The 22,485-nt window shown below is 52.7% G+C and overlaps 10 protein-coding genes across 10 annotated transcripts; 4 read left to right on the top strand and 6 right to left on the bottom strand.

Annotated features, from left to right (window-relative positions):
* The first annotated feature begins 169 nt into the window (after positions 1–169).
* On the top strand, positions 170–3,084 carry HMPREF1120_04318 (carbonic anhydrase). Its single transcript, XM_009158441.1, has one exon. It carries the CDS (start codon positions 1,574–1,576, stop codon positions 2,099–2,101), a length of 528 nt encoding a protein of 175 aa, XP_009156689.1. The 5' UTR covers positions 170–1,573; the 3' UTR covers positions 2,102–3,084.
* HMPREF1120_04317 (uncharacterized protein) lies at positions 1,879–5,034 on the bottom strand. The gene has a single exon (XM_009158440.1). It carries the CDS (start codon positions 4,519–4,521, stop codon positions 2,200–2,202), a length of 2,322 nt encoding a protein of 773 aa, XP_009156688.1. The 5' UTR covers positions 4,522–5,034; the 3' UTR covers positions 1,879–2,199.
* Positions 4,967–6,154, top strand: HMPREF1120_04316 (26 proteasome complex subunit DSS1). The gene is made up of 3 exons (XM_009158439.1): positions 4,967–5,534; positions 5,601–5,703; positions 5,759–6,154. The coding sequence occupies exons 1-3, from the start codon at positions 5,384–5,386 to the stop codon at positions 5,790–5,792; spliced, it is 288 nt and encodes a 95-aa protein (XP_009156687.1). The 5' UTR covers positions 4,967–5,383; the 3' UTR covers positions 5,793–6,154.
* HMPREF1120_04315 (phosphoglycerate kinase) lies at positions 5,729–7,997 on the bottom strand. Its single transcript, XM_009158438.1, has 2 exons — positions 7,215–7,997; positions 5,729–7,157 (listed from the first exon to the last, which is right to left on the bottom strand). The coding sequence occupies exons 1-2, from the start codon at positions 7,278–7,280 to the stop codon at positions 5,970–5,972; spliced, it is 1,254 nt and encodes a 417-aa protein (XP_009156686.1). The 5' UTR covers positions 7,281–7,997; the 3' UTR covers positions 5,729–5,969.
* A 56-nt stretch (positions 7,998–8,053) lies between these two features.
* On the top strand, positions 8,054–9,698 carry HMPREF1120_04314 (uncharacterized protein). The gene is made up of 3 exons (XM_009158437.1): positions 8,054–8,454; positions 8,563–8,679; positions 8,748–9,698. The coding sequence occupies exons 1-3, from the start codon at positions 8,389–8,391 to the stop codon at positions 9,357–9,359; spliced, it is 795 nt and encodes a 264-aa protein (XP_009156685.1). The 5' UTR covers positions 8,054–8,388; the 3' UTR covers positions 9,360–9,698.
* Positions 9,699–9,857: 159 nt separating this feature from the next.
* HMPREF1120_04313 (argininosuccinate synthase) lies at positions 9,858–11,361 on the bottom strand (the record flags this gene model as incomplete). The annotated part of the gene is made up of 3 exons (XM_009158436.1): positions 9,858–10,741; positions 10,936–11,116; positions 11,179–11,361. 3 exons carry the CDS (start codon positions 11,359–11,361, stop codon positions 9,858–9,860), a joined length of 1,248 nt encoding a protein of 415 aa, XP_009156684.1.
* A 571-nt stretch (positions 11,362–11,932) lies between these two features.
* Positions 11,933–13,486, bottom strand: HMPREF1120_04312 (uncharacterized protein; the record flags this gene model as incomplete). The annotated part of the gene is made up of 6 exons (XM_009158435.1): positions 11,933–12,100; positions 12,157–12,312; positions 12,365–12,473; positions 12,531–12,943; positions 13,024–13,140; positions 13,310–13,486. The coding sequence occupies 6 exons, from the start codon at positions 13,484–13,486 to the stop codon at positions 11,933–11,935; spliced, it is 1,140 nt and encodes a 379-aa protein (XP_009156683.1).
* A 138-nt stretch (positions 13,487–13,624) lies between these two features.
* HMPREF1120_04311 (sphingosine kinase) lies at positions 13,625–16,277 on the bottom strand. The gene is made up of 3 exons (XM_009158434.1): positions 15,746–16,277; positions 15,633–15,686; positions 13,625–15,577 (listed from the first exon to the last, which is right to left on the bottom strand). The coding sequence occupies exons 1-3, from the start codon at positions 15,891–15,893 to the stop codon at positions 14,112–14,114; spliced, it is 1,668 nt and encodes a 555-aa protein (XP_009156682.1). The 5' UTR covers positions 15,894–16,277; the 3' UTR covers positions 13,625–14,111.
* A 30-nt stretch (positions 16,278–16,307) lies between these two features.
* Positions 16,308–21,687, bottom strand: HMPREF1120_04310 (mitogen-activated protein kinase kinase kinase). The gene has a single exon (XM_009158433.1). The coding sequence runs from the start codon at positions 20,975–20,977 to the stop codon at positions 16,586–16,588; it is 4,392 nt and encodes a 1,463-aa protein (XP_009156681.1). The 5' UTR covers positions 20,978–21,687; the 3' UTR covers positions 16,308–16,585.
* Positions 20,984–22,403, top strand: HMPREF1120_04309 (uncharacterized protein). The gene is made up of 2 exons (XM_009158432.1): positions 20,984–21,437; positions 21,488–22,403. The coding sequence occupies exon 2, from the start codon at positions 21,957–21,959 to the stop codon at positions 22,272–22,274; it is 318 nt and encodes a 105-aa protein (XP_009156680.1). The 5' UTR covers positions 20,984–21,437; positions 21,488–21,956; the 3' UTR covers positions 22,275–22,403.
* The last annotated feature ends 82 nt before the right edge of the window (positions 22,404–22,485 follow it).

Raw genomic sequence — 22,485 nt, 5'->3', positions numbered from 1 at the left:
AGCTGCGATGGGATGGCAGAAGTCTTTTTCACAGCATCAGTAGTACAGTGTATGATCTATCAAGGAGGAGAGGGAGAAACGAAACAATAATGTGGAAGAAGAAGAGTTTATATCAACCTGATTGCTTCTGCGGTGCCAGTCCAGTGGGAAGTCTTGACTAAGAGAGAGGCAAATTTTGAACGCCTTTAATACTACTTTCAACCATCCTCCATTTCCCCAGCGAGATCACCACCTCAGCCAGAGCAGCCTGACGACACCGGAGCAACCAGCTGCATGTGCCCCTTGCTAGAAGATGTGTCGGGCCGCGGGTGAAATCCAGAAATCCAGAGCTGTACCCACGAAACGACCACCTTTGCCTGCGTCGTTGATCAAGCTGTGACATACGACACCAGAACCGATTATAGATGAAAACAGAGGTACAACAACAACAACGACACATAATTGGTGCGATAAGGAACAAGCCCGTTGATAAAAGAATCCCGGAGCCCTGTCGCGTCGATTACAATTGCATGAATCCAACCGTCAACGCCAACCAGCAGTCGGAAAAAGAGTGGGAAACCGTCGTCTATCATGGCATGTCGAGCGTCAAGTTCGGCGCACCAGCCAACGCCTCGTCCACAATCCGATGTCGCTTGATCCACCAGACGAGAGCTTGTCTGTCGGGCTGGCCATCTGGGTGGAATGGTCGCCGACTCCGCGGTTCCCTAGCTTCGTCCTGCCCAGTTGCGTGGAGCTGACTCTGTGCCCTGGCCAGAGGCAAAGGCGTTTTCCGTTACCCACCTCGGGACCTTCAAAAGCAATCCGTGCCCCAGCTAAAACGATTCCATGACCAAGAGTTTCCTCTCCGTCCGCCGCCAGACAACCACCCAAATTGTCAGCATGTCTATCATGTCCGCGGAAGCGAGAATGGCCAAGATGGGATTTCCGCAGCGAAACGTAAAGATAATTCAGTCTCGCTTCGCTTGAAGGCTCGTCAATGGGTGACTACCTACTCGTTTGTCAAAAGTCATCCAAATACCTCTTGAAGAGGGCGGCACTGGCACGCTGGACTGGGCAATTGGACACGTGAAACTTGACCGCTGGCACACGGAACCGAGATACTACAATAATCTGTCCAGAGCCTCCGCCCTTCATCTCGAAATCCCTCAGTGCCACAACTAGTTCTCAGAGCTAGAGAATCGATATCGGAGAGCGAGGATTACCCGGGAATTAGCACAGACTCACACCTGAGCAAAGATCTCGTATGATCTGATCTGGCCCTACAGTACTAGTGATTTTGGACGTCGCGTCGGCTCGGGTTCTTACCACCACGTCTGTTCATATCATTCCCACCGTCGCGTTCAGTTCCGGCATTTCACGCCTCTCCGAAGCCACGCAGCGCAGCCTTGTCCTGCTGGCACATGCCACCATTGGTCTGATATCGACCGGAAGAAGAAGCCCCGTATCGCTATCCTGACCGTGAATGGTCCGGACCGTTGTCATGTCTGCAGCGCGACAAATACAACGACAGTAGCTCCCTAGGTATACAGTATCCTTCAAATTGACCCACAAACCGAAGCGTACATACAGTAAAATGAACAGTCCGCAACGGTTCAATATATCTGCTGTGCGCGGACAACCCGACCTTGCAGCTACCATTGACCTCTTCTACGCCTATGCAGGATCTCTCGGGTTCGATCTCGGGTTCCAGAACTTTGACGCCGAAATGGCCGCGATGCCGGGCAAGTATGCACCTCCCGAGGGGGAACTTCTTCTTGCTCGAGATGACAATGGTCGTCCCATCGGCTGTGTCGGCCTGCGCCCTCTCCCATCGACCAAAAATATTGACGACGACGGTACTAGTAGAGTATGCGAAATGAAGCGTCTCTACGTTTCGCCTTCGGGACGAGGCACGGGAGTGGGAAAGGCGTTAGCCTTGGGCATCATTGCGGCGGCGCGGAAACTCGGGTATTCCGAAATGCGCCTCGACACCCTTCCGAGCATGGTGGCCGCTCTCAACATGTACCGCTCACTTGGGTTCAAGGACATTGACCCTTATTACGAGACGCCCTTGGAAGGAACACATTTCCTTGCGCTACAGCTGAACACTGGCACCTCATAACATCTATTTCGTGGATCAAAAGCAAGCATATCTATACATAAACATTCCCAACTTGAACGTGACAGGATTGCTTTCCTTTCGCAAGGTAGTCGCGGCGGTCATTTCGAATGGGAGGGATGCTTCGTCTCCCACTGCCTGACCGCATTAAGTCCGGCCGTGATCTTCAATCCCAAACGCGCATCAAGCTCGTATTTGCCCCAGCTCTTAGCCTTGTCAAGATGAGTCTTGCATTGATGCACCAGTTCCGCATCTCGTGGCAACCCCCTGCCAGAAGAGGCCACTGGTTTGTCGGCATTGGCAGCGCCCAGGAAATCTGTACTATAAGCACTGTTGTAACCGGCCCTCTGCATCCAAAGATTCACCGCCATCTCGTGGTGTGCTGCCGGAATCATCCAGTCATCCTTGTGTTGGCCAGTGAAGTCGGAAGAGCTGCGATTGAGCATGTTTTTGCTGAGGACGTCTTTGGACTTTTCGTGTTGGCCCAGATTCCGCAAGATGACCGCCTTCAGGACCGCCAGAATAGCACGTTCGTCCGCATCCTCCTGCGACCAACGCCACGTATTTTCCGACCACGCAAGATTCTCCAGCGACTCCCGTAGCTGGCTTGCGTTCATTTTCTTGTATCCATTCCAGAAGAATATCATCTCCTCGAGCGGGCTGACCCCGACGGCATCGATGAAGCTACAATTCCATCGCGCTGCCCGCTCTTCCCATTTGGCGATCTTGCGTACCACAAACCCGTCGAACGGAAGTTGTCTGCCCATCATTTTCCTCTTACCAACTTTTGTGGGCGCGGTTCTGTAGTGCTCCTCGGCCAGCTTTGCATGCTTTTGCTTTTCTTCCTTGGGAAGCGTCTTATCGTAACGGTATGCGCTGAGGTGTGCCGAGGCAGCAATGTAGTAATAAAGCCCTCGTGACCACGCGTTGAGGTCTACGCAGGCAATAAAACTGTCCGCACATAATTGGTATCGGTGGGCATTCATGGCACTTAAGCTCTTTTCGAACATATGAAGCGCTTCTATTTGCTTAAGTTGACTTGCACTTGATACCGAAAGGATCTTGAGGGCAGAGTCGAGGTCTCTTTTGGCTGCTGCCATTCTGGCCTCTTCGATCAACCAAAGATGGCTTTTGGGGTATCTCTTTCGCACTTCAGCCAACAGAGCCTCGAGGCGAGCCACAGGATAACCTTCCACATCATCCGGCTTCAAAGGATCCGGGTCGGCAATGATGTCGCAGAACCCGACCAGCCCGTTGTACCAGCCGAACAAGACCAGACTGGCCATGCCGCCATTGATATTTGAGAACTTGCTGGCTTGCCACAGCATCCTGATTCCCCGTTCGCGATCGCCTCGAAAACCGATAATGGCCAGCAGTTTGCTGAAGGCTGGCGGGATGATGGAGATTAGCAGGGACAAAATCCCAGACATGAGGTTGGTACCCGAATGAATGAAGGCATCGAGCGAATTACTAAAGATTTCCGAGTCCGCGTCTTCGGTGAGCATTCCTAGAGTGCTGGGAGGAGGCGGTTTCAACACTCCTTCGGCCTGCAGCTGGCTCGAGCGGTGTTCCAGGTTCACCCTCTCAATCTTGCGGTCCAATTCAGACATGTCCGGTAGTTCTTCTTCTTCGGCCTCAACTTCGAGATGGCCGGTGTAAGTTTCGGTGACCTGGTTGTCCTCGTGAATAACATCAGCTTCGTAGAATTCTTCGTCAGAAGTACTCCCTGACAAATCCTCTGGGACTTCCGCCTTTCGCAATGCAGATGGCTGTGACGGTTGTGTCGGGTCCTTGGCGGCTATCTCCTGGGTTGGCCCGACTTTTCCTGTTGAAGCCTTTTCAGACGGAGGAGGATTCAAGCTCTCTGTGGATTGAGCCGCGGATGTAGGAATGCTCTGTGCCGCTCGCGTCTTCATGAATGCAATTTCCATCGAGACCAGATTCTCCAGAGTCATGTAAGCTTTCCTCAATTTGTAAAAACCTCTGATAGACTCCGTCAGACTCTCATTGAGCACGCCTACAACGGCAGACATGATTTGGGCTTCGGCTTGACACAGAGCGAACTCGGAACCTTTGTCATAGATGTTGGACACGAAGACACGAGGGTCATGCTGGGCTTTGTAGTAGTTGCTGGAGGCGCTCGATTCGGCCTCGGACAGCGTTTCCTGGGCCTCTTTCATGACTTCCTGTTCGAATCCCAAGGTCGCCTTCATGAAACTGAGCGTGCCTTTGGCTAATTTGTGGAAAGGTGACGTTCCATCCGCGAGACCCTGCTCTGCGCCCTTGATGTCATCGTTCAACACCAGCTCTACCGCTCGCAGTGCCGTCTCCAAATTTTGCGACTCTGCCAGAGAATCCAGGCTCTGCGTCGAGACATTGGCATATGATCGCCCTCGATCGAGCCATCTCCCGACCCTATGCATGGCGGACTGATAACAGCGATTGGGTCAACTGGCGGAAGTCGCTCGAGAACCCCCACAGAGATTCTGGTATCCCCGGCCGTAGCCACAAGATGACGACAGAGAAAATGAGGGAGCCTAAGCCGGAGTCTAGCAAGCCATGGCTGGAACGCCTGAGTGCCGAATATGAGAAGTAGACGGGACAAGTACTTCTTTAGCACAGATGGTGACACTGACGGGCGATCTTCGAGCTGAGACGCGATATTGAGCTTTATCAGAGGACCCTGAAGGAGTTCTGGCCTGGCTCGGTAGTGCAATAACGACTGGGCAGGGCGATATCCAGGGAGTCCGTCATTCAAGGGATGGTGATGATGATGGCTCTTATAGTGCAGGAGGTCCAGGGTCGTGCAAGGATGTTGGTTCAGGCACTCTACTAGTGATATACAATGATGCTCAGCTACATTGTCTCCTGGAAAGCGTGAAGAGCTGAATGGATGATGATGTATGACGGGATGCCTGGTCTAAGTTACGGATTCGCTGCCGCCCGCGGAGGCTTAATAATATTCCGACTCTGTGCATAAGGCTCAAGTTCGACTTCCAAGTTCAATTCATCGCTCGCTCTACACAATCCCGCTGCCTATCCTGTCGTTCCAGTACACCGTCGCATCAGTCTATACACCCGTCCAGAGCGCCTTGGTCAGTCACTTTCTAGTGAAGAACCTCCATTTCTCTACTTTCAGCCGCTAGTGGTGTTCTTCGTTCCCGCCAACTCGACTGTGACCACCAACTCCCTTGTTGCTCTTGACGCGGCCACTACAGCCTAGTCATCGATATCGCCAACCCTATCTGCATCAACGCTCCTCGACCCTCACAACCGCTTGGCAAGATGTCGTCTGGCTCCTCTAACACCCCCACGGCCAAGATGCAACCCACCCAGAAGAACGAGGTCGACCCTGCACAAGCCTCAAAGACGGCAACGAATCCACAACCTGCCCTGCTAGAAGAGGATGATGAGTTTGAAGACTTCCCCGTTGAAGGTATGGAGGCTATATACTCCTCGGTCTCGGCACATGGACGTCTGAACGTGCTAACGCCATCGACAGATTGGGCGCAAGAAGATACTGATGTGCCAGGGGGCACAACCCACCTTTGGGAGGAGAGCTGGGACGATGACGACCAGAACGAGGATTTCAGCAAACAGCTCAAGTATGTTTCATGTTCGCAATGCGGGCGCTATCCAAGAGAGCTGACATCCTGCCAGGGAAGAATTAAAGAAAGTCGAAGCTACTAAATAGACACGTGTGGGTTGTTTGGCTTGACATACTGCATTTCAATGGCGTCCTGGGTCAAAACAGAGCAGAAAGGCTACAAATAAGGCATTTCGTTTTTCTATCGTTCAATAGGCGTCTTATATACCGAGCCCCATTGACGTTCATGTGCACCATGCATCATCATCTGTTTGTGCTCGTGACCTACTTGCTGGACAAGGCAGTGACACCAGGCAGTTCCTTGCCTTCCAGCAATTCCAAGCTTGCACCGCCGCCAGTAGAAACATGGCTCAACTTGTCTTCCACTCCGTACTTGGCAGCAACGGTAGCCGTGTCTCCGCCGCCGATGATAACAATCTTTCCGTTTTGGGCCGCTGCCACCGCCGCGTCCAGGGTCTTCTTGGTGCCGTTGGCAAATTTGTCGAACTCGAAGACGCCCGGTGGTCCGTTCCACAGAATTGTCTGCGCCTCGTCGATGGCTTGCTTGTAGAGTTTGATGCTCTCTTCCCCACAGTCAAGACCCATCCAACCGTCGGGGATGCCCTCTTTGTCAGTTGCGTAACCTGTCTGTGCATCCTTGTCGAACTTGTCTGCGGTGATGTAGTCCACCGGCAAGATGATCTTCACGTTGTTCTTCTTAGCCTTTTCCACCAGCTCGGCACATTTCTGGCTGCCGGCCTCGTCGAACAGACTGTTGCCAATCTTAACTCCTTCGAGAGTCTTCTTGAATGTAAAAGCCATGCCACCGCAAATGATCAGGCTGTTGACCTTGTCGAGGAGGTTGTCGATCAGCTGGATCTTGTCCGAGACTTTGGCGCCACCGAGGATGGCAAGGAATGGTCTCTTGGGATTCTCGAGGGCTTGCGCAAAGTAGTCAAGTTCCTTCTTCATCAAAAAGCCGGACGCCTTCTGGGGCAGATCGACACCGACCATGGAGCTGTGCGCACGATGGGCAGTGCCAAAGGCGTCGTTGATGTAGACATCACCCAGTGCAGTCAGTCCGGCGCGGAACTTCGCAACAGCATCCTTGTCGGCCTTGACCTTCTTGCCATCGGCATCTTTGCTGCTTCCCTCTTCTTCGATGTGGAAACGCAGGTTCTCCAGAAGAATGACCTGGCCACCACTGGCACTGTTGACCGTTTTCTCGACCTCCGGTCCGACACAGTCCTCGGTGAAGATAACACTCTTGCCGAGCAGCTTCTCGAGCTCAGGAACCACAGGCTTCAAGCTGTATTTCGGGTTCTTCTGGCCGTTGGGGCGGCCGAGATGTGACATGAGGATGACGGCTTTGGCGCCATGTTCGATGGCATATTTGATGGTTGGCAGAGCACCGACTATTCTTTGGTTGTTGGTGACCTTCTTGTCGGCGTCGAGGGGAACGTTAAAATCGACCTAGATTCCGGTTAGTCTCGGAGACGAAAGGGGTGCTCCATGGAGGGGCATACATACTCGGATCAAGACACGCTTGTCCTTGAGGTCGACGTCGGTGATGGCGAGCTTGTTTGAGAGAGACATTCTGTAGGATCGGTGGTAGTGTGATAACCTAATACTGAGTGAGAGTTGGGAAAGAAGAAAATGCTCACTGGCACTGCTGTGTCGAGCTCTTCATAAGTAAAACGGAAACGAAAACATCACCCGATGATGGAGGGGTTGAACCGGGGCCAGGATTTGGTGGGGAGCAGCTGTGCAGCACTGCAGGTGCTACAGTTGTACTAGTCGTCATCCGGGCAGGCCAGCGCCAGCCTGCACCTCTGCTTCACCCACATGCCAGAGGGAAACTGCTCCCGACTCACCCCGTCGAACTGAAGTATCACTGTACACAGTAAACGTGTTGAACAGCACTTGTATTTCGATCTCACTGAAAACGCACTGAAATCAAAACTAAGGGGACCTTTGCGCTTTTGTTCTGATGGATATTTCTGTTCTCCCTCGAAGCGTACCTGCGTTGGCGGAAGGCAGTATGGGAGCACGCCGTAATAATTGTTGCCCAAATGCATCTGGGAACATCGGCAGCCCAAGTAAACCACAGGCTTGACCAGACTGACAAGTACTCGACGCTCTTTCTACGCGAATCGCATATTGCATGTACAACATTGTACAACTAGAATGTAGAATGTCGATGTTGCTAAGTTGACAGTCTCAAAGAGTGCACTGCGAAATGCAGCGATCCCGGACCCTCAATGGTTGGTGCGCCGGTTGCTGGTCCCCGTTACCTACTGCTGCCGCTAATTGTAGTATAGGCGCCCAGTAATAGTACAAACTGCGCCCGGACGGTCCACGAGGCGGCGCCTCGCCCAGGTTGACCCAGCCTCCATCTACCTAAAGTATCCTATATCCTTCTGTTCCTTGCGACAAGGCTCTTTCAGTTTCGATGAACAGTACAAAGTGACCTAGTTGACACCGACTGAGCCCACAGTTCTTGATATCGGTCTCGTAACTCTCTACAATCATCTCCAGAGTCAGCGGAGCCTTTCGACAACGGTCCCGCCGTATCTGTCCACGGTGTTGCCTGCGCCCCTAAATTTGCACTGCGTCACCGGCCTCACAAACGACTCCATTGATTGACCTCATCTGGCCGCCTTCGACCTCATCCTTCCTTCCTCCCCTTTTCCTTCCAAACAGCATGCTCGAGACAGCAAGGCGGAAATCTTTGGCGTGGCTCAACAGTCAATACATCTATGGACGAGTCGTATGTGAAGCATTGCCCACTAGCGAAATAGTTCTGAGCCAGCTTGTTGTTACTGTATCTCCAGCCTGTTGAAACCTCAGCACACTGACAGATATCATCTCCATACAGCCTCTGCTCCACGCCTTCATCCTATTCATCGAGTTAGCCATGGCGGCACGGCTAGTGGCCAAGTTCAACTCTTACTATGCACAAAAGCCGGTGTTGACCACGATGATCACGAATGCGGTATGTGAAACACCGCCACCCATGCTTTCCAACCCTTGGACGTGCGGTGGCTGATAACAAAGATGTAGGTCCTCGGAGGTGTCGCAGACACAGTCGCACAAACAATCACCGCGTTCCGAGCCCGACAAGCCATGCTCCCTGCCGACGCCGAATCGAATAATTCCTTAATCTCTTCGGGCGTTGAACTGGAAGACCTCAACGAGAAGCCGGCGAGATTATCCCCCGCCCTGTCTCCTCGACATCGCGGACCTCAACCCTTCGATTTCGAACGGCTGACTCGGTTCATGGCATACGGATTCCTGATGGCGCCGGTGCAATTCTTGTGGTTTGGCCGGCTCAACAAGTGGTTCCCCATCACACCAAAGAGTGGAACGATACCGGCGTTGAAGCGAGTGGCTTTTGATCAGATCTGCTTCGCGCCTTTTGGGCTCTCGGCTTTCTTCACTTTCATGACTGTCGCCGAAGGAGGGGGCAAAGAAGAGATTGTCCGCAAGTTTCAGGACGTCTACCTGCCTACGCTCAAGGCCAACTATATCCTCTGGCCAGCCGTTCAAATCATCAACTTCCGTCTCATGCCTTTGCAGTTCCAAATTCCTTTTGTGAGCACCGTGGGCATCGCATGGACAGCTTATCTCAGTCTGACGAACTCGAGTGAGGATGAGGTTTTGCAGCAGAGTTGATCATTTCAGTATAACGACGCCGCCGTCGTAGGTGCCGACGGCATTGCATCAGTGGAGTTGGGACGGGCTTGGGCATTTTGGGGTATACCACATTTGGCGTGACGGATTCAACAGGAGCACAAGTGGCTGGCTTCATGCAAGTTAGGACCGGTTCACAATTGAGCATTGACTATTCTTTCCACGCTCAAGAATCCTTGGTAACAATAGAGCGTATCTCCTACTTGAATCTTGGCCCAGAAGCATGTGAAAGCCGTCCGTGAATCGCGTAAACAGAAACCGTCCTTTCTAGTGTCTGATGAAAGTTTTGAATTCTGCATGTATGAAATTGCTATTTCCGGGTCATCCATCTACTGGGTTGTGTCTTTTTCACTTTTCCGCGAAACCTGCGCCGTTCACATACAGTAAGTAACCTATCGCTTCAAAAGCCACGGAGCCAGATGTATCTTTCCAGGGCCTGGTTGACTGGCTGACTGGCTATTCCTGCCAGTGTTACCGATCTTACAACCGCTCACCCTTCTCGGCCTTCATCTCACCATACTTCTTCAACCGGATGGCCTGGACCTTGATGAAGCCACCGGTCTCGGAAGGCTCGAAAGAACCGATCTCGTCCATGGAGCTTTCGCTCTCATCGTACAGCTTCTCGGTCTGGGAGCTGCGGCCCAAGATGATGCAGTTGCCCTTGTAGAGACGCATCCGGACTTGACCGTTGACGCTCTTCTGGGACTCGACGATGCTGGCCTGGAGGAATTCGCGCTCGGGCGAGAAGTAGAGGCCGTTGTAGAGGATCTTGCTCCAGTTGAAAGTAACAAATTGGTCACGGAGGGCGCGGACCTCACGGTCCAGCGTGAGGCCTTCAATGTCGATGTGGGCGTTGCGAAGGATGGTGAGACCGGGGGTTTCATAACAGCCTCGGGATTTCAAGCCAATGAAGCGGTTTTCGACGATATCAATCCGGCCGATACCGTGTTTGCGAGCAAGGGCGTTGGCTGCCAGAAACAGCTTGGTCGGCTCGGTTTCTGTCCCAGTCGACGGCGAGGTCAGCTTCACTGGCAGACCCTTCTCGAATTCAATCGTGATGTCTTCTGGCTCGTTGGCCGCGGAGAGGACCGGGTCTTTGGTCAACTTCCACATGTCGCTGGGTGGGGTGGTGTTGGGATCCTCGAGAATGCCGGCCTCGTAGCTGCAGTGAGCAAGGTTCTCATCCATGGACCATGGTTTCGACTTGGTCGAGGTCACGGGGATGCCCTTCTTTGCTGCATAGTCCAACAGGTCGCTGCGTCCCTTGAACGTCTCGTAGAACTCGGGTATCCGCCATGGCGCCACCACCTGGATCGTAGGGTCTAGTGCGTAGAAGGCAAGCTCGAAGCGGACTTGGTCGTTTCCTAAACGGCCTGTTAGCGGAGCGTCCAAGTTTTCCTTTTCCGGGACCGGGGTTCGGCAAGAGATTCTCGGGGCACATTGCCTGCTCTATGAAGAACAGCCAGCAGAGGCACAGATGTGCTGTAAGCTGCGCAAGCGGCTAGATTTTCTCGTGTGCAGAATATCCCATTGGGTGTGGACGTATGATACAACGTACCTTTTCCAGTGCATCCATGGCTGACATATTGACAGCCTTCCTTTTTCGCAACAGCGATCTGCGCACGAGCGATAACAGGACGAGCGAGCGAGGTTCCCAAAAGGTAAACGTTCTCGTAGCTAGCGTTGCATTGGATGGCCGGGAAGCAGAGTTCCTTGACAAACTCATCCCTCACATCTTCCTGTGCACTGTGTCAGAATCCCATCCATTGCGTGCGTGGCTCTCCTAAGGCCTCAAACCTACAACATAGCATGCTTTTGCGCCAATCTTCAAGCTCTTCTCCTTAGCCGCCTCAAAGTCTTCTTCTTGCCCAACGTTTGCAATGAAGCAGACGACCTCGAAACCCTTTTCAATGAGCCATTGGAGGATACACGTGGTGTCCAGGCCACCGCTGTAGGCCAAACATATCCTCTTGTTCTCAGGCATGGTGTGCGAGTTGTCTGTGCTGGCGTCGGTGAGTCAGTATCGTCCGGAGAACAACGCTGGGGACAGGCTTGTACTCACCAATTCAAATATCTCAGAGTCTGTTACCAGAATCGTGTAAGCCCTGAGCTGGATGTGTGATAGACTCTGGGAACTTGGATGTCGCTGTGAGGTAGGAAGCGTGGTAGTGCAGGCGGAAAAAAAGAATTGACTCACTGGCACTATCAGTTGGCCGAAGCTGCTCTGGCCACTGCCCTGCACGCGATAACTCTTAGCAGTAACTCTAGCCTCGCCGAAACGGGCTTATCTTGAACCTCTTATCTATTGGCACGTCCCGGTACCTGCATGCGGGGAACGGGGTCAAAACTAGACTGTATCAGATCTAGTATCGCAGAATGATCGGAGCTGTTGGGGTTCACGTGCCCTTCAAGTTCCAGTTGGTCGCGCAGGCAATACTCTTTCCAAGTGGACGATACTACATAGTACTACTTACCCATTGGATTGCATTGCAAGGGAAATTCAATACTTCTCGGGTATGCAATTACTAGTAGACAGCAACGCCCATTGCCAATGCTCAACCTTCCTGCTCCAGCCAGGAACCAAACTTATCCAGCCGCCCACCCTCATCCTCGTCATCATCGTCCAACCCAGGCTTCTTATCGCTTGATTTTTTGAATTTCTCCTCGCCCGTTGCGATATAGGCTTCCAGCTGTCTCTCGTCGAACCAGCGGCCGTTCATGAGCTGGCTAGGTTAGCAATCTTGGATGACAAGGTCCGAAAGGAGGGACAAGTCCTCACCCTCACGCATGCAGCGGCTGATTCTGCATTGGAAAAGCGCACGCTAGCCACACCTTCTGGTTCCTTGTCGAAGAGGACCACGTTGGTGACCTGACCCAGTTTCGAACATTCTTCCCTGATATCCTCTTTGATCTCAAGCATTGCGGCCGGATCCTCCTAGTGCAAGTCAGTCCATGCCTCTGGAGGCAAGTCCGATGGTGCTCCTCACCTCGAGTTCCTCGAGTGTAAACATGTGCTTCAAAATGACAACTTTGTCCCACCTAGAGCTCGTTGCTTGAAGCGCTTGCGGATCATCGTCATCCCAATCGGTCAATTTCCTGCCACGGAGAACGATTAGTTTAGAGAGGCCGCGTCCCGAATCGTCCGTAACTCACCCTATCATTTTCTGGGTCCTCTTCATCAGCTTCTTCTGGTCCTTTCTGCTCGGTTTGGAAGGCTGGGCCGGCTGGTCCTCCGGTTGTTGTTGCTTTTTGTGCGAGAAATCGGCAGGTTGGACCTTCATCTTGCCCATTGGGCCCTCGACGCCAAAGCGAAAATCTGTGTCATCGAGCATTTGGACCGCGAGCTGCACCGACTCGGGACGGAAATACACGACCAGGGCATCTCCTTTGAACTTGCCATTCTCGTCTTCGTACATCTTTATGCGAGGCTTGCCTGTATCCAAATCCTCGGCGATGACGCCACACTTGGAGAACACTTGTTGTATTTCGTCCTGGTCAGCGTCTAACGGGATGGAGGTGACATAGACGGCGGTATTAACACGGGGCTTCTTGGGCTTCTGGCCTGCCTGTTTTGTATCCGTCAGCACAGTGCCCCGCGCATTCATTCATTGCAGCTCCTGGCAGAGTCCGCGCAGCGTAAACGTACTTCGTCGTCATTATTGGCATGTTTCCTCTTCTTCTTTTCCTTTGCCGGTGTCGCATTCTCATCCACTCCTGGCACCTTGTAGATCTCGCTTTGTTGTTCCAACAGTGACTGGTCCAGCTACATGACAAAACAACATCCAGAAGGGTTAGAATCTGTCCTTATTACTCCCGGAAACCATGGGTTTAAGAAGTATATTTTGCAAATGTGATCAATCACATGGAGGCGAGGCGGCGACGGTGATCCGCCGGCCCAATATGCTCGAAAGCGATGTCATTGTGCTGCCTACCACTGGTATCCATCGTTTGAGAGCAGTGTCCCATTCGAACTCGTTGCCCTCTTCGGTCTCGAGAATGAACTTGTTGTCGAGTTTGGAGAATGACACGCGCGGGTCTGCGTCGAAGGACGACGGTGACTGAGGGAATCCGCTGCGAAGGCCCTCCTCGTTGCCTTCTTCATTAGACATGGCGCACACGAATCGTAGTGCAGCTGCGGCAGCAAAGCGAATGGCGAAGCCTCGAGTCGCAAGAATCCAAGCTATGATGTCGTTCGATGCGGACGGCTGCGGTAGCACTGAAGATGCGTGAAAAGCGAACAAACATGCCAAGACTCCTATGAGTCTAGCGCGGCTACTAGCAGTAGCCATGTAGGCGCCTCGGGCCTCACAGCCTTCCGGGGACCGCCGCGCTCTGGAGGTTACCCTAAGTACCTAGGTAAGGTAGGTATCAACCAGATACTGAGGTACTGCAGGAGTACTCCGGGACAGCGTTTGACGCGACTTAACTTGTGGACAGTAGTTACTGTATGGCCTACTCTCTTAGAAACATTCGATGAAGGTGAATTTGGAAGAGTCCAAGGACCTGTGAGACGATGTGAGATATGTACATACTAGTATCTGAATAAACATAGGGGGTATCATTTGATGCCTGATCAAGAACCAAAGAAGACGGGTTGCCATATGTCCAATGCGCAAATTTGCCGACTGTAATGAAATGCTCCACCCATGCTCATGCTTTGGTTTCCTTCATGGCGACGGTCTGTCCGCGGGTACAAGTAGGATGTGGACCCCTACCTCTTAAAACATACCATGCTCATGCTGCTGAAACCGCTTCCGCTTCACCTGCCGGCTCGCCGACTTTGATAGCCTCCCAACCCTTGGGTCCGGTCGCTTCATACATGCCGACATGCCTGCTCAGAACCGTGCCGAGGCCTTTATGAACCTCGAGCTGAAACGGTTCGAACGGCATCTTCTCGCCGTCGACGCTGAAATAGCCGATTTTCTTCTTCTGCCCTTTCTTCTTGTTCTGGGCATCCTCTGCCCGAGGTCCATACCGGGGTACCACGCGGATTGCTCGGACCTTGCGAATATTGACGCATTCCTTGTCGAAGAAAGTGCCTTTCGGGACGGAAAGAAGTAAGTCGATCGACTTCATCCGACCAATGTCGCCATCGATCGTGACGACATCGAGGAGGCCGTCCGAGGGAAGCGCGGCAGGGAAGAATGGAGCATCCGCGGCCATCATGTTCATGTTTCCGCAGTAGAAGTTCCCCAGCTTAGGATAGGGTGTCATGGGCGTCCATCCCGCGTCTGTCGGCAAAGGGTCATTGATCGTACCATATTGCAAAGGTGGTAGACCCAGATTCGTCGAAGCGTCGAGTGGGCCATCCAGTTCGCCCTGCGAAAGCAAACTCTGGTTTTCGCGCTTGGCCATTTGCTGGGCATAATGGCGCTTGATTTCTTGCTTATCCTCAATCTCCGTCTTCATGGCAATGTCGCACGGGTAAACGGTCTTGCCCAGAAGCCGGACCAGAAACCCAAAAGTGAATCGGGCGTCACCCATCCACCTCATGTTTTCTGTGCCCAGATCACTTTCTGCAACAATCCCCAACGACTGCGAAAGAAACGAAAGCGTCCTCGTGTTCCCTTGCGTGACGCTGACCAGGTCAAGCGGGGTCCGAACGCCTTTGACGATGGACAATGCTGCTAGACTGCTTTCGCCCGTACCGTTCAAATTCCACGACATTGCATTTCCGCTTCCACATGGGAGTTGAACAATTGCGACCTTCCGCAGGGCCTCGGCCGCGTTGGGCTTGCGTGCCAGACCATTTATACACTCGTGGGGCAATCCATCTCCCGAGGCGCTGGCGACGACGTCGTACGCGTTGATGTCGAGGTTCTCGCAGATTTCCACCGCATGCCCTGCGTGCGTCGTTCGCTCCATATCGACTTCGCATCTGGCGGCAGCAAAGATAGGCTCGATTTCACGTATATACTTCTTGACAGCCTTTCCGGTCCCTCCAAAAGGATTGATCAACAATTTGATTCTCTTGTTCCGCTGCGACTGCCCGTAAGCCCGATCCAACAGACGTTCCACCCATTTCGCCGCCCTCTCTTGACTGTATGTAGAGCTGTCTAATGTATAGTTGATGTATGCAACGTGCACCGGCGAATCGGGCGTTTTCGACGCAGGTTTGGCGTAGCGGATTGTCAGGTCATCTTTAGCGATTTCCGCCCACAAAACATTGAAGTAAGGGATCGAACGAGTGTTGGTGGTCCCTAGTCATGGTGTTAGACGCCGTGCTTGGATCTGCGTGGACGGACTGGAGCATACTTGGAGGCAAGAAACCAAAGCAGTTGAACCCTCGGCCTTCGCGAAGTCCTTCATCTGCGACAGCCAGTGTCAGTATGGTCTACATACCATGGCAGCTGAGAGACATTACATACCTAGGACTATCACCGCGTCCGTCCCCAGGGTAAGAGTTGCATTACGGCCGACGGCCAGCGTTGACTCGGCGATGGCATCGCGTTCGTCTTGCACGGCCGCCTGGTCGGAGAAAGGGTCCAACTCATCGGCGGTATTACTTCGAGCCATGTCGGGTCCTGGGGCGCATAATGAATGTGATAGGAATGCCGATGCTAAATCAGTCAGTCCATAAGATCAGTTTAACGAATGTTCCGAGAGCAGGATTCGTGCCACGCTCAATCCTACTCTGCTCTGTGCAATCCTGTTTGTGCAAACGGCAGACGCAGTATTGGGTTAGTACCCGGTACACTATGTGGACGTATCATCCGCGAAGTCCGGGTTCCCGCCGAGTGGGATCAGTGGGATCTCTAAGCCTGGCGTACGGTAACATCAATCCGCCCTGCAACCGACGACGCCACCGGCAGCCTTGTCGGACAGCTGATGTGCCCTTTACCTTGCAGCGCAGGAGTTGCAAGGCACAACATCGGTCAGCGGCATTGCGGTACATTATTGCCAGGAGGCGGAAAGTTACTCCCGCGCGGACTCATCCTTGCCACCTACCCAGTGGGGGGATCAGTAGATATATTCCTGTCTAGCACGAGCGATCGCGTTCAATACTTAGGCATGTTCCACACCATCGAGCGATCACTTGGAGACTGCCTAGGGAAACATCTACAGACGAGTACAATTATTGTAGGTATTCTCCATTTCAGTGTTTTAACAATAGTTCTTCTGCCAGACAATCCCACCTCCGCGATGCAAGCAACTCCCGCTAAACGCCATCACAAAACAAAATAGCATTACTGTCCCATCCAAAGACCTCATGACGAGGCTGAATTCTGGCGAAATGGAAGAGGTGCGCCTCCACTAGAGGTACTGGTATCGCTCCTCGGTGTCTGAGCATCAGGGTCATCCACTACTAGCCGTCTGATTTCGACGATCCAAGGATGCTGCAGCAACTCCGCGGCTGTACTCCGTTTGGCCGGATCCCGCTCAAAACATTTTTTGAGAAAATCAATACCCATCGGACTGAGCTGATCCTCAGTTGGCAATTGTGGGGGATTGCCCTGGGCGATGTTGTACATGATTGCCCACTCATTGTCCAACGTTGACCACGGCCGGCGGCCCGTAGCCATTTCCAGAATGACACATCCCAGGGACCAGATGTCTGCCGCACCAGAAAAGCGTGACGTTGCAGTCGAGTCTCCCCGTATCACTTCGGGAGACATATACATGGGCGTTCCAGTCATGGTCTTCTGTGGCTGGCGCGCAACGGCGGCATTGTTTGGCAGATGACCGGCTTCACCATTAACCCGCTGTACGGGCTCCTGCCCCATCATGGTTTGACCCTGTCGAGCAATGATTTTCGCAGCGCCGAAATCCACGTATTTGATCACACCGTTATGATCAAGCAGGACATTCTCTGGCTTGATGTCTCGATGAACAATGTGTGCTTGGTGCAAATAGGCTAATCCTTCCAACATCTGAAGCGCGTAGACCATGATGACCGTTTCGTCCTCAATGCGGCCGTGCTCCAGAAGACCGGCGACTGAACCTCCAGAGCAGTATTCCATGAATATGTAGACCTTGTCTCGGTGGACTTCAATGCCGTAGTAGGACACAATATTAGGATGGTCGAGAACTGCCAGTACGCCCATCTCGTCGCCAATCTGCTTGACGATGGTCGGGATGAGTTGCGGATCCTGAAGGCGAATCTCCTTGACCGCCATCAGAGTTCCTGTGTCGAGATTCAGGGCAGCGTAAACAGAGCCGAAAGTTCCTCCTCCCACAAACTGGCCTTGTTGCCATCTCATGGTGATGTTCGTCGCCGAAGAAGATAAGAAAGTGAGTGATCGATCTGCTTCGTTCGATCCTTCCAGCACTCGGCCAAGGGTGGTCTTGGAGGTGCCCCTCTCTTCGCGAGCCTGGTCCAGAGCATTGAGTTGCGCCAATCTCTGTTCAGACATCTCCCTCCGACAGTCTTCGTCATTTCTCAGCTTGTTGAAATCAAGACGTTTGTTCATGCCGCTCAACGCCTCCATTCGCGACTTCTCCTGCTGCGCCGCTAGGGTGGAGCGAGCTCCCATGATGTCAAAATGGGAGATTAGAACAGACATGCAGCCGGCAACTTTAACTCTGATGCGCTTGTAGTCTTCCTCGCCAATATCTAGGATGTTCCGGCCACGAGTCATGGCCATGGCAAATTCTAGCGCGACGACCGCCCATTTGAAAGTTCTTCGATCAGCAGCATCGCAGTCATCGCAAATGAAGCTTACCCAGTCGAGAGCTAACCTCGTCAATTTGAGGTTATTCATCATTCGGCGGTTGGGATCCATGTAAGTGAGCGATCGTTTCCCGAACTCAGTGGCGAAAGCGAAGCAAGACTGGACCAGCTCCGGACTTGCGATGCCACCATTTTGGGAGCGAATGACCTCGACACTCTCCATGATTGTGTTTGAGAGCTTGAAGGTCGTCTTTTTGATCTTGCCCAACTCCAGATTGACGCGGGAGAGATTTGCTCTCTGCTCGATAACAACATCTAGCTCTCGTCCCACAGCATTGGCAAATTCCATCCGTGCACCTTGCAGGCGGAGAGATGATCCATCAGCTACGAGACGTAGACGTCCCAACCTAACATCATTAGGCAATTCTAGGACATTGACATCCATCCTTGGGCCCTCCCACGGCATTTCGTCTTCGGGCCTGATTATGAGGATATATGGATTCGAGGGATCCTCAGGGGCGTCATCGGCATGGAACGAAGTGCCCAAGATCGACTGGATCTCTTTTGGCCTGTTCCATAAGGAGGGCGATGCGACAAATTGCACACCCTTAGGACTGTTGGCACCCATCTCCACCAGGAAATGGCCGGATAGAATGAGTGATTCGGTGAACTCTCGCATTTGCTCGGCGTCCATGGACAGGTTGAACTCTGTGGCGTTCTCAAAGCGTTGCCTCAGGATACGTGAAAAGCGGAAAAGCTTTCTCTGCCGGACACGGACCGAATCTAAGATTGTCTTGTACCGCTTCTCCATTTCCTGAGGGCTCTCTTCAGGTTTGGACCTGAGCTCGCGTTCGAAGGACGCGGTCAACCGCAACAGAGATTTGGCTGTCAAGGAGCTGAATTGTTCTGCCACTTCAATGTCTCCTCCTTCCAGTTGACGTCCTATTTCATTGGAGAAGCCCCATTCCTGTTCGAGGATTTCGGCTTCTCGGAAGGTGTTCTTGTTCGCACCCAACTTCCAGTTGAGCATCTTGAAATAGAACTTGAGTGCTTCGACAATGACCGAGTCAAAATTTTCGTCGATACAGGGAGGCAGGTCCCAACCAGGCTCTGGGTGCGAGATTGCAAGGTATTGGCGCTTGATAAGGCAGGCAAGATTCATAAGGATCTGAAACTGTGCAATCATCTGATCGATAATCATGACAGATTGCTGTGCGGATTCTTTCATTTTTCTCGCGTACGACAAGCGCATACGGATAATCTCTTGAATCAGCCGGGAGGGAAAGTTGATGAGAGTCAGGAGTTCCTCAATGTATGGAGGAAGATGGCGGGCAGCAAATGCTTCAGCATTCTCAATGAGGGTACTTTTGGCCTTGGTGATGACTTCGCCAATTCCATTGAACATGCTCTTGTCGCCTTGCAAAGACTTCAAGCCATCCTCCTTCAGGATTCTATCAATGAACGAGGAGTCATCGGACAAGTCTCCATGGTCGCTTGACCGACGTTTTTGTTTGGTAAAATCCAGCTCCGGGTTACCAACCCAAGCTTGAAGAACGGCAAGCTCGGTATTGATCAGTTGGGTGATGTTATGCCAGGACACGATGGCATCGCAACTCTCTCGAAATGCGTCAGAGGCAGCACGGGGTTGTGCCGCTTCCAATTCTCTCCTAGAAGAATATAGCCATTCGATCTTTTCGATATTCGCCACTGCCTCCTGAACTTGTTCCAAGGGTGACTTTCCCACCACAGTTTCACCTTTGATCTCAAAGGCGATGAGGCTTTCGATGATAGGCCCCAGACCGGCACGCCCCTCCTCGATGAGCTTTCTCTGCATCTGTAAGGGCCGGCCGTAGTATTTCGCTCTGGCACCGATCCAAATTTCGGAACCAATCTCGGATCTGGACATTTGTTCCGTTGTCCCGATCAGTCTTTGTTTTTCTTGCTTGACGACATCACCCTTCAGGACCGAAGCTAGCATTGAGTGCCATTCCAGCCGTTCCCTGTTCTGGGGATTCTGCAACTCCTCCTCCGACGGCTGGAAGTTATCCTCATGGCCCAGGAACATCAAAGTCTCCGGGTCATAGGGGTCATCGAACTGGTGCTCAGCGGAAGGAGATTCGTCGTCGGTCTCATCATCGGTGCTGAACCCGATGCTCGGCGTACGTGGATCCCCTTCAAGCCAATCTTGTGGCTGTTGCCGCACTCGCTGAACGTAGGCCTTCTCTTGTGCTTTGTATTGTGCATTGGGGTCTCTTCTAGAGCTACGCGACTGATTGGAAGAGTGCATGCGCTTGGAGTTGATGGACAGGAACTGAGGAGGTCTTCTGGGCGGCGCATAAGTGTTCGAAGGCGTCCGCAACGGAGCACCGGGGCGTCCTCCACGTACTTCTGACTGAGTCGCGGTAGGATCGGTGGAAAAAGTGCGGTCCATGCTTGCAGGCTGCGATCCTCCACTGCCGCCTCTGGGTCGTGGCCCGTAGGAGTTCCAGGAGGAAGGGCCGGAGGAGAAACCGGTGGAGGGAGTATAGGCTGACACGGAGGAGGTAGGGGTATATGTGATAGCACCATCAGGGCCATCGTAGCTCGAGGAAGAAGGATAGGCGTAGGTCGCTGAGGGAGTGTTGTCTTCGTCCGAACCTGAGGAAGAGCCGCCGCTCGGGCGGTGGTTAGGCATTTCTTCGTGCTCCATGACGAGAGGCAGGCGGCCTCCTTCGAGACGCTGCCCTTCGCTTTTGGGGGCACGAGGGCCGAGTCGGGATGGCGACGGACGCACAGGAGAGGGCGCGGCGATTTGAGTTTGAGCTTGCAAGGGCACGACTGTTGTTGTTGATGTTGGCAAGGATTGAGATTCTAGAGCCGCGGCCGACGTTGGGGCGAGGGGGACGGGGACGTGTGGCTGAAGCGGCTCCCTAGACGGAGGTTGACTGGCGGTGCCATGTGCATGCGAGTTGCCGATGCCCGACGCTGGCAAACTCGAACTGTTAGGCATCTTGGGCTGCAGTAAGCGTGAGCTGCGGCACAGGTGAATCTCCTAATCATTCTATATCATCCTCATCACTGAGGACAATTCTATCGCCACCACCAGAGAAAGACTGGTTCAACAAGCTGTAGCGCACTGCGTGGAAATATATTGCCTAATGGTGTCCATGCGGCGGATCTGCTATCCCCGTGTCGCTCCTCCCGTTATTAATTGCTGGAGTGCCAGAGCCAGTGACGCTGACACCATTTGCCTGGAGATTCCATCCGCTCGCCGCGACATTAAAAGCTGCCTCAACTTGGTAGCGCCCGCCGTGATCCTGCTTCTGCAGTGGAAACTTGGAAGACGACGACTCGGATCATTTTCTTAGGCAACCACAATCTCCACCGTGCACAGGGACACACGCGTTTTTATGCGCTCCTATACTCCTGTTTGGTCCTGATGATGAATGCCACGAAGAGGCTCCATATAGGTAAGCTGCACTGTACGCGTTCGACCAATTTTGACTGAGATGTACACCAGCCATGTACACCAGCCATGTACACCGAGAAGTGAGACGCTACATGCAGGATCGAGATTGCGAGTCGTTAAAGCACGTTGGAGATGCAGCCTTTAATACTGCTATATTGCGTGTGTATGTTGAAGGCTGCACAATTGTTAACTCTGGGGAAGCAGAATGCCACCCACAATACTTGTACGAGAAAAGGTGTAAGTTGGTCCCGTGCTCAGGCTTATTACGGTTCAACAAAAGGACAATCTACTAGTGCTAGCAGAGGATGTACACAGACCTGCACCGTGCTGTGTGGCATTCTATGACGGTATATGAGGCTGAGCACTGCAGTAGAGTATACTTTCAGCCTCAACGCCGTCAGTCGAAGCTCCACTCTAAATCCGTATTAATTGATGCAGAATAGACAATGCTACGCCCTCATATCGATTACAGACATTCGTAGCTTACCACGATGGGTGGCACAACGAATGTCGGCAGTAGATGGGCTGTGGCACTGTGAGGACAGAATTCACAAAACGCAGTACCAACATCACCAGGCCTCGGGTAGATCGAGCAAAGCGCCTCCCGAGAAGCCTACTACAGCGCCGGTCTATCATATGCCATCCTCAAGTTGCGCATAGAACCACCATCAGGATATTCACGAGCAGCACGTTGGGTCTGAAGTGCGGAAGTACTGTACAGCCTCGAGTTCGGAATGGGAAGGACTTGAATGCAGGTTCGGCGGCCCACTGCATTGAGGAACTGGAACTTGAAAGTGGCCAAGAAGCGCCTACAATTGTACAGTACCTACCTAACTAGGTACCTAGTACTAGGAGGTAGTGAACGGGTACTACTGAGCGGTCGCGGCAGAGCGAGTCGCACCAGTGGTGTGCTGGACGACGAGGGAGCATGTAAAGATCTCGTGAGATGAAGTGGACGAGCAGTCAGGTAATCTATGTGCAAGCTGGCAGTGGTGTGTAGTGGTGTACTATTTTACTACTAGCAGGGCTCGATGTCAGTTCAAAAATGG

Source organism: Exophiala dermatitidis (assembly GCF_000230625.1).
Source record: "Exophiala dermatitidis NIH/UT8656 unplaced genomic scaffold supercont1.3, whole genome shotgun sequence".
NCBI classification, from domain to species: domain Eukaryota; kingdom Fungi; phylum Ascomycota; class Eurotiomycetes; order Chaetothyriales; family Herpotrichiellaceae; genus Exophiala; species Exophiala dermatitidis.
The sequence above is the reverse complement of the archived record's forward strand: the minus strand, read 5'-3'. Positions and strand labels throughout refer to the sequence as shown.

Bases quoted from the DNA above. Each gene is read 5' to 3' on its own strand.
- HMPREF1120_04311 (XM_009158434.1), bottom strand. From the start codon at position 15,893: ATGGCTCGAAGTAATACCGCCGATGAGTTGGACCCTTTCTCCGACCAG. The intron at 15,687-15,745 runs GTATGTAATGTC...TGGCTGTCGCAG, and splicing joins GGACGCGGTGATAGTCCTAG to ATGAAGGACTTCGCGAAGGC. The intron at 15,578-15,632 runs GTATGCTCCAGT...CACCATGACTAG, and splicing joins CTTTGGTTTCTTGCCTCCAA to GGACCACCAACACTCGTTCG.
- HMPREF1120_04318 (XM_009158441.1), top strand. From the start codon at position 1,574: ATGAACAGTCCGCAACGGTTCAATATATCTGCTGTGCGCGGACAACCC.
- HMPREF1120_04310 (XM_009158433.1), bottom strand. From the start codon at position 20,977: ATGCCTAACAGTTCGAGTTTGCCAGCGTCGGGCATCGGCAACTCGCAT.
- HMPREF1120_04309 (XM_009158432.1), top strand. From the start codon at position 21,957: ATGGGCTGTGGCACTGTGAGGACAGAATTCACAAAACGCAGTACCAAC.
- HMPREF1120_04315 (XM_009158438.1), bottom strand. From the start codon at position 7,280: ATGTCTCTCTCAAACAAGCTCGCCATCACCGACGTCGACCTCAAGGAC. The intron at 7,158-7,214 runs GTATGTATGCCC...ACCGGAATCTAG, and splicing joins ACAAGCGTGTCTTGATCCGA to GTCGATTTTAACGTTCCCCT.
- HMPREF1120_04317 (XM_009158440.1), bottom strand. From the start codon at position 4,521: ATGCATAGGGTCGGGAGATGGCTCGATCGAGGGCGATCATATGCCAAT.
- HMPREF1120_04316 (XM_009158439.1), top strand. From the start codon at position 5,384: ATGTCGTCTGGCTCCTCTAACACCCCCACGGCCAAGATGCAACCCACC. The intron at 5,535-5,600 runs GTATGGAGGCTA...CGCCATCGACAG, and splicing joins TGAAGACTTCCCCGTTGAAG to ATTGGGCGCAAGAAGATACT. The intron at 5,704-5,758 runs GTATGTTTCATG...ACATCCTGCCAG, and splicing joins GATTTCAGCAAACAGCTCAA to GGAAGAATTAAAGAAAGTCG.
- HMPREF1120_04314 (XM_009158437.1), top strand. From the start codon at position 8,389: ATGCTCGAGACAGCAAGGCGGAAATCTTTGGCGTGGCTCAACAGTCAA. The intron at 8,455-8,562 runs GTATGTGAAGCA...ATCTCCATACAG, and splicing joins AATACATCTATGGACGAGTC to CCTCTGCTCCACGCCTTCAT. The intron at 8,680-8,747 runs GTATGTGAAACA...ACAAAGATGTAG, and splicing joins CCACGATGATCACGAATGCG to GTCCTCGGAGGTGTCGCAGA.